Source organism: Empidonax traillii, unplaced genomic scaffold (genome assembly GCF_003031625.1).
Source record: "Empidonax traillii isolate 1590-97213 ecotype Southwest subspecies unplaced genomic scaffold, ASM303162v1 scaffold98:size2021230, whole genome shotgun sequence".
In the NCBI taxonomy this organism is placed as follows: Eukaryota; Metazoa; Chordata; class Aves; order Passeriformes; family Tyrannidae; genus Empidonax; species Empidonax traillii.
Genome location: NW_020955291.1, coordinates 1,568,967 through 1,577,883, shown reverse-complemented (window position 1 = coordinate 1,577,883; position 8,917 = coordinate 1,568,967). Strand labels below are relative to the sequence as shown.

General features: G+C 36.4%; 1 protein-coding gene across 3 annotated transcripts in view; it reads left to right on the top strand.

Moving 5' to 3' along the window:
* RPRD1A (regulation of nuclear pre-mRNA domain containing 1A) overlaps positions 1–8,917 on the top strand; it is a 40,152-nt gene that overhangs the window by 6,722 nt on the left and 24,513 nt on the right. For 2 of the 3 annotated variants that reach the window (XM_027881890.1, XM_027881891.1), the window contains exons 2-6: positions 2,735–2,864; positions 3,579–3,685; positions 3,768–3,862; positions 4,779–4,905; positions 5,004–5,179. In XM_027881890.1, the coding sequence (XP_027737691.1) occupies positions 2,735–2,864; positions 3,579–3,685; positions 3,768–3,862; positions 4,779–4,905; positions 5,004–5,179 (635 nt within the window). Of the gene's footprint in view, positions 1–2,734; positions 2,865–3,578; positions 3,686–3,767; positions 3,863–4,778; positions 4,906–5,003; positions 5,180–8,030; positions 8,126–8,917 lie in introns of those variants that run through there. The other variant, XM_027881892.1, reaches the window with a different exon arrangement.

Genomic DNA, 8,917 nt, shown 5'->3' with positions numbered 1-8,917 from the left:
AGTATGTGCCTTTCAGATCCTTCTTCAACCTAAGTTCTTATGTTTTTTTTCCCTTCATGTTCTTCTCACAGTAAGAATGCTTTTGCTAATAGCCTTGCCACGTGTTGAGGACACTTAAAATAATCTGTTTGATGCATTTTGTTGTTCTGAGATTTATCAAAGCCCTGGGCTGGAAAGTTCACTACTAGTGATGAGAGATGCTTTTAACATTTTTTTTTTCCAGAATAGATCTATATGGTCCTGAATTCAGTTTTGTATTTCAGACTTGAGTAGTTAATTTACAGTCATAGTAGAATGCTTTTCAGCTTAAATTTGTCAGCTTCAGTTGCCAGAAGTTACATTGCACTTTAGTCTCATGGGTAAGGCAGGGTGCTAGTAGATCAGTATGTAACTCTGGAAGATTTCTGAAATGAAAGGGAACCATTCTCAAGACTAGGCATAATTTTCAGCATTGGAATTTTGTGCACCACATTCTTACAGGAAGAGGAATTCAATTTTATTTTGCAATTTTCTTTGTAAACATTAGGGTACAGTATTGGTTGAACTTTTAACTGAAACCACAGGTAGCTTAATAGTGGGTTTGGATTTTTGTTCCTTATATGCATCTGTGTTTATGTTGAATTATAATAGCAAGCTGAAAAGGTAGTACTGGGTGAAATAAGCCCAAAAGTGACTTTCTGCGTTTTCACTTGCTTTTTCCAAACCTGATACATGGATCTCTTTACTGGAGTGAATAAAGTCTAGGTTTTGTGAGAATAAGCCCTACCTGACTTTATTAGTGTGCATGCATCTCCTCTCTTTGCCAGCCCAGTTGATTTGGCTGTTTGTTGGAAAGAGGAAAGCTGAGGTTTTTCACAAAGGAGTTACATCACTGAGGATTAAAACATGACTTTTTTCTGTAAAATGGATGGACAAGGACCTATCTTGTGTGCAGTTCCAGAGGATATAGTATGTGAAGTGGCCTGCCTCATTATATTTTGAGTCATAATTCTGGGTTCACTTAAGAAGTGGGGAGGGGTGCGGAGTCATCTTCGGTAAAGTGCTAGTTACTTTTTGGTATGCCTGTGAGACAATATGTGTTTTCTAAGATTCTCTCTTTAAATAATTCAAAGCTTTCTATGCGTCAGAACTTTGATTTACCTGAAACTTAGATAGGAGATGTGTTGTTGTATCATCAGTCAGGTTTTAATATAGAAATTGAGTAGCTCAGTTTTATAAAATCTACATTTTAGATTAGCCAGATTTTGTCCCAAGTAGATTTATTTCCTGTAGTGACTTCACTGTTTAGAGTAGACTCTTAATAGATCCACCTTGTGTCTAGCACTTCTAAGCTAATTCTTTTTTTACCACTCTTTAGTTTGCCTTGACTGTAAAAGGTAGGTACATTTTTACATTTAACAGAGGGTTTTTTTCCCCCCACTTAATCCAGAACTCTCAACTTGTTAGACATGTCTGTCCAAGAGGATGGGAAAAATTCAGTACTTCAAGAAGAAATCCTTCAGAAGAGTCTTTCTGTAGTGCAAAATTTATTCTCAAAAACATTTCCCCAGAGTGAAAGCATATCAACACTGAATTTTTCTCTTTGTATGTGAAGGTGGTGGTTCTGCATTTTTGAGAGGTTGGAATAGAAATTAACAAAATCAAATCATATTGTGGACTAAGCATGAATTATAGGAAATCCTAGACTGACTTTACTACAGTAAAGCCCTTGAGAGGGCCATAGAAACTCGTCTTTCGAAAGAAACCTCCTTTTAAAATCAAGGTGTACATAATGAGACTGGTGATAATGTGGTGGTAATGATATTCTGGTGTTACCCAAGGATAGAAGTGTTACAATAAGAGTTTCGGCTCCAAGAAACTTGTAGACTGCTGAAGATTAGTTGAAGTATGATTGTAAATGAAAATACCCAGGTAGGAACACTTAAAAAACATAGAATAGATTTTCAAAAGCAACTTGTAAATTGCAAGCTTGTAATCTATTGCACATTAATGGAGGTGAGGTAGAATGCTTAAGATGCTTGGAGAAGGGTTACACCGAGGAGCCTGAAAGTGGTTTTTGAATGTTTTCTTGATAGTATGGCTGCCAGCATGTGAGTGTTTTAACAATTAGGAGATGAGGGAGGGAAGTATCACAGTGATAACAATGAGACTAACTGGGGGTTGACTGTTCAGTTTGCTCAAATGCAAGAATGAGAAGTGGGTATGTAAGACTGATGAAATTCAGACTGAAAAGGAGGAGGTTCTTCACAGGAGTGAATGACTGTGGATCTGTGAAGTGCCTTGAGAGAGGACTTCATGAGTATAAGAGCCTGTATGCAGGCTCAAAGGAAAGCTGAAGAAATAAATCCATGAGGGCTACCTAACAGACAAATCACATAAGACTCAGGAAAACATCTGAAAATAGTTGAGGTCTGAAGGACACTTTGGAATATTGGGGTTTTTTCTGTTTGTTTTCAAAGATGATGCTAAAGGGAAGTTTTCCTACTATGAAAAGGAATTTGAACAAAGAGAGCAGAAGGGAGAGAAAACCCAATGGGTGACTGGAGTCTTTTCACATGAAAATGTTGAAAATGTGAAATTGTTGTAAGCAGTAATGAAAACAGAAAAAATATATTTTATTTCAGAGTGGGGAAGGTCCGGAGGTGGATGTTTGTATTCAGTATAAATGTGGATAAAGAGGTATTAGTTAAAGGAAATAAAATTTCTAATTACTCTTTATTATTCTTTTTATTAGCAAAACCAAATAGGAAGCTGACATTCCTGTACTTGGCCAATGATGTCATACAGAACAGCAAAAGGAAAGGACCAGAATTTACAAAAGACTTTGCTCCAGTAATAGTGGAGGCTTTTAAGCATGTTTCAAGGTACAGTAAACTTGTATGTCCAGTGTCCTTCTTCATACTGTATTTGAGGGGAGTTGAGAAGTCCTCAGTTGATCTCTTCTGGCTCAGCTAGTCTTTGTGTGCTGTTTCTGTACTTGAGGTCTTGCTAATTTATTTATTCAGTGTTCTTTTGATCTTGGAGAGTCTTAATGCTGTTGGATGAAGTTTCATAGTAAATTCATCAGCATTCCGTCCATTTTGCTTTGGAAAGCTGTTAGCTACTCCTGAAACTAAGACTTGCTTTCAGTCTGTGTTTATGTGCTGGAACAGTTTGATATTATTCATTACTGGTGTTGCAGGATTTGTTTTTCCCCGGCAGCCATTAATCTCATTGCATGAGGAAGGTAGAGACTTGATACGGGATTATTTTCACAAGGATACAGAGCTGTTGAAGCAACACAAACCTATTTGCAGTGTTTGCATAATAGGGTTACAGACCTACAGATTTCTGCGTTGAGCAAGAAAACAGAAGAAAGCGAGTTGGGCATTGGCCCTTTTGTATTTGTGTGCTTGCTAAGACACCATGAACTAGCATTTGCTTTTTTTTCTTTAAAATGTGATTTTGTTATTTTCTGAGATTGACTTCTGGTGCTTGGATATTGCTAAGGTATGCAAAGGTTTTTCTGTGAAAAATAAGCATATAGAAACACTGTACTTCTACCTAGTGCTGATACTTGCTTTTTTCTCCTGTAACAGTGAGTCTGATGAGAGTTGTAAGAAACACCTCGGCCGAGTGCTGTCTATCTGGGAAGAAAGGTCTGTTTATGAAAATGATGTATTAGAACAACTTAGGCAAGCTTTGTGTAAGTATTTTATGTGTGTATCAAGGTTCAGTCTCTTGTTTGAAATACTATTTCCCTGACTGCTCTGTTTGCTTTCATTTAGATGGAGACAGAAAGGTGAGGAAACGCACATATGAGCAGATAAAAGTTGATGAAAATAACTGTTCACCTCGAAGTTCTCCCACTGACCCCCCTCAGGTAATAAGGTGTTTATAAAGTTCTGTGTTTACATATAGTTTCATACAGAGTTTTTCAGTCACTTCTGTTTTTGGATGGTCTCTGTTTTTCTTTTTTATGAGGTACTGTTTCTGTGCAAGAGTGGCTACACCTGAAACTTTTCACAGTATTTCAGGTTACAAGTATGTGATAACTTTAGTCGTTTGAGACTAAATCTGAATGTAAGAACTGTATGTCCAGCTTTGCTCACATCAGGATTTCAGGATTAGTTTCTACAGTGTTTTACATTCTTATTCAGTTTCCAGGGTAGTAATCAGTAACCCATGTATTAGAGTAAGATTGTTACGGATTTATCAATAAGATATTCCTCAGTATTGCAATCATGATGGTAGGGAAAAATTGTCTACCTTGCATTGTTATAGCTTTTCTAATTCTTGTGGGGTTTTTGTTATGGTGTTGCTGTATCTCATTTTGTTATGGCCAGGAATGACTGTCCTCAAATAATCACAATTTAGTATGTTTCTCTGTAACAGACATCTGGGTTTCTATGAACATGAGCTCTACTTTCAAAAGAAGCACACTGATCTAGTCTGATGCTATAGTGAAGCAAAATGACAAGAAAAATAATGTCAAAAATCTATAGTAAAATGAAAGGTATTGTAAAATATTCACAAGAATAAAAGGTATATAAATAATCTTTATATACTTAGAATTTAAATTAAAAAAATCCGCTGGTGGAAGGTGACTTTTAAAACTGCGAATACTGCAATGTTGTCCTGAGAATGAAAGGTTTGGTTTCGTTTTCAGTCTAAAAGCTGATGCTGTAAATGCTGTTGAAATTGCCATCAAATCAATTCCAAAAGCTTATTGTAAGATACTGTTTTGTTCTAGGATCTGTTTACTTAAAGTAGTTCTCCATCTTGCATGCTTTTTTCAGACCACAGATCTCATTAGAGCATTACAAGAACTAGAAAACGCTGCCTCTGGGGATGCAGCAGTTCATCAGAGAATAGCCTCTCTGCCTATAGAGGTCCAAGATGTGTCCCTGTTAGACAGAATAACAGGTGAGGGTTGGGGACCCAGTGACTGAAATGCTGTTCTGAGAACTTAACGGTGTGTGATGAAATCACGCTTTACTTGTTTTTCTCTGCTTGCTTTTTAGATAAGGAATCTGGAGAGCAACTTTCCAAAATGGTAGATGATGCATGTATGTTGCTGGCGGATTACAATGGCAGGTTGGCAGCTGAAATAGATGATAGAAAACAGCTGACTCGAATGTTATCAGACTTTCTCCGATGTCAAAAAGAATTCCTTGCAGAGAAAGAACATAAGCTGGAAGTGCGTAATGTTTTGTCCATTCTTCACTAAAGCTTGTTCTTGCAAATGTTTTTAGTTAACCTAAAAAACTGTTATCTCCAAAGACAAATATTTAATTGCCACTGTTACGTCTTTGCTTCCAGCACATTATTAACATTTTGTTTGATTCTAGTGTTCTGAACCTGTTAAACCAGCTCTTTGGTTTTTTAGCTATTCAGTCTTTGTTATATGTACAGACTTAGTTTTAGTAGTGCAGATAAAAAGCTTTACCCTGAGTGTTACAAATGTAATTCCTCACAGAGTAATTTTTTAATGCTCCTTTCATTTCTTGTTGTAAGTCTTAGTTACGTATTTGCTAAAGGAAAAAAATTTAATCACTGTTTTCAGCACAACTTTTTAACTAGACTCAAGCATCCATTAAACCCAGTAAAATGTAGTTTTAGCATCTACAGCCTCTAATATGGCTGCTTAGCAGCACTAGCACCATTAGAACCAGACAGATTATAATAAAAGAAGGATGCAGAGTCAGCAGCTCATTATGAGCAAATGATCCCTTAAGTTATTCTATTCTTTGCTATTCCCAGTCATCTGTTTTCCTTTCCTACCATATTATACTGTAAAGCCTCCTGTTGAACATCCCACATATTTAGAATATATCATAATTTTCTGTCAGTTGCTTCCCAGAGCTAACTTGGGTATTACAGTAATAGAACTGAAGCTGCATCATTTTTCAAGAGGAGATATCTGAACAATTGCAGTGCCCTGTAACTGTAGCATATGCATATATGGTGCCCAAATTAATTTCTCTTGAGGTTTCATCATACAGGCCTGTCAGTAACGTTTTCTTTTCTTAATTTCTTAATTTATTTTTTTTTTGCTTTTTTATAACTTGAGTTTAGATTTTGTGGTGCCTTTGTTCGGGAAAATGCTGTTCACAATGTGTTTCAAGTCATCATTCAGATTAGTTGTATCATTCCCACTCTACTCTGATTTCCTGACTTACTTTCCTCTATGCCTCACAGAAAAGCAATTGATGAAGGTTCTTCCTGTCAACTTTACTGTGTTTATCCTGTGGGAGGAATATCAACCAACTTCATGTAAGATAGGTGGTATCACAGTAGTTCTGATTGCAATAGCAACTGACCCAACTGGATAATGGAACCTGGAAGATTAAAGAACAGGAAGCCTTAAGCTTTTCATCACATGCCCTACCTTCCCTCTGACTGTGTGTAATGGGTTTGGAGAACAAATTCCCAAACAGTTTCGGTGAAGGACTGGTTGTCTAGGGACACTGACTTGTTTCTGTAGCTCACTACCAGCAATTATTCCCTGTTTAGACATAGTAGACCACTGGGATAGTGAGTTGCTCAAAAGGCAGTAACTTGGTCTTTCAGACAGATTTATAATTCTGTGAAAACAAGAGAGCTCAATTAAAAAGAAATCACAAATGGTAGTGCAGCTGTGAACAGATTCCACCCTTGTTGGTTGTTATCAACAAATATAAACCAGTTTAATTTCTCAGTATTACTAGATGAGAGAATTCCTAATTTTAAGAGAAAGCAATTGCATATTACTGGGCTGTCATCATCCTTAAAACCAGGTTTCTTGGCTGAATTATTTATACTGCTAAAGGATTTCATTCTAATACAGCACAGTTCCTTTTCTGGACTAGTTTGAGGCCTTTCTTTAAAGAGTAGGAGACAGTCTTCAGGAACTGTAGCAGTTTGTTTTAAACAGATGAAGTCCTAGGATGTTAAAGTATACCGTAAGAATGTTTTTAGGCTGATCAGTGGGGTATACATGTGAGGTACTAATAAAGAACTATGAGCTGAGACGATGTCAACCAAGGTTACTAATAAAGGCAGATGAACCAAGAGATTGTAAAGAACAACAACCTTACAATGAAGTTTCTAAGCTACTGTTAAGATAAATGAAGTGATCTCATGCTCACTACCGGTAGTGCTTTTTGGTTTGAGAAATGGAGGCTGATAAACATTCTGAAGTTTTGAAATGTAAGATTAGGATGTTTTCATGATACTGTCTGCAGAGTCTTCTGACTTAGCTCATGTGTTTTGTTTTTAGTTACTAAGAAATGGAGATGAAGCAAGGACTCTGTCTTTTACCGTCTTGGGAAATTCCATACCTCAAATTGAGCCTTGCTTCTTGGCTTCACACTTAAAATAGCACTGGGAAAGGGGCCTATCACTTAATTCTTTGAGAATCTATTTTCCTGAACTGTGTTCCTAGGTTTTGCAGCTCAAGTTTGATTTCTGGTGAAATTGATTTTTTCTAGACAAGATTGTTTCTTTTGTTACTTCTGGATATTGACATTTTTCTTAGTATAACATGGTCTCTGGGTGATAACATATCAAGTCTTTGTTTCTTCCTGAATTAGTATCACCAATCTGTGAGTATAATGCTGAGATCCTAGCTTACTGATTTGTAAAACACCCAGGTATGGCAAGAAACAAGTGGATGAATCCAGAAATGTTACTTGCTGTTGATTTGGTTTAACAGTGATAGAATTCTCGTTAGCTTTCAACTTCAGATGGGAACTTTAGACCTAAATTTGCAGATTTTTTATCTTCTAAAGACAATTTACAGGTAAGTAATTTTGAATAACCAATCTTTCCGTGAGTAGTTTTTTAAGAATGAGTTTCTCTAATTGTTATTTCTGAAACTGAAGCACATGATTCCAATCAAAATCAAGGTAATGTATGCATTAAATTTTGAAAGGAGGTTTTGGTAACAAATAATACCATATCTGCATCAAAAGCTAACAGTACTGCTTAGTAGGTGACTTTCCTAAGTCTGTTCAGGGTAAGTAGTGTCATCTTTAACTCTTGAATTGTTTTCTTTAACGTCTTTCTAGCTTCTGTTGCAGGTGGTGGACATGGACCTATCTTCTAGTGATGTCACCGTCCATTAGTACACACATCCTGCTAAAAATAAATTTAAGAATCAAAATCTTGTATTGTCTGTTGTTTTTGAAAACTTGAAGAGGAGGAATTCTGTAACTACTCATACCAAACCTCTGCTATTTTCATCTGTATTCTCACAAACATTACTGAGTTTATGCCTGAGATGGATAAATATTTATCCAGTGTCATTCCTTTTTCTTGAAGACTAAGTCTTTCACAGGGTTGTTCCTAAAACTCCCAGGTCCTTTTGATGAAGTCATTTGAAATTTGCAATGGAGAAGTTTGGGGGTCACTTGCATTGAAGCTGCCATTATCAAAAAGAGAGAACTGTGAAAACAAGACTTTTTCAGACTTTCACTTACACTCTAGCTATTGGGTTTACATGATCAGAAATGAGAAGTGATGAACATAGGGCTTGTTGTTCACAAGCACAATAAAAAATTTTATTAGGTAGCAGAGAATGTCTGTTTTATAATTGCACTTATACCCCTTTGAAACCCTCCTCCAATTTCAGATCATCCTAAAGAGTATTTTCACTTCTGTAAGTTTTAACTAGTATAAATATTTAAGGTTCAGGGTACTGTAGCTCTGTCTAGGGTTTCTAGCTAGATGTGATTCTGTTGATTAGAGAAAATGGAAATTTTTGCAGAAATAATTTTGTGGAACTATTTGTTTATGAAAACTTTGAGCGCTAATACCATTTTGAGTTTTCTGCTATTTCGATTGACTGTTCCCACTCTGCTTCCTTGTTAAATACCTAACTCCCTGCCCATTCCCTACTTTTTGAACAGAAGTGTAGATTGCTCTATTCGTCTCACTGAAGGCTGATTTTTATGTT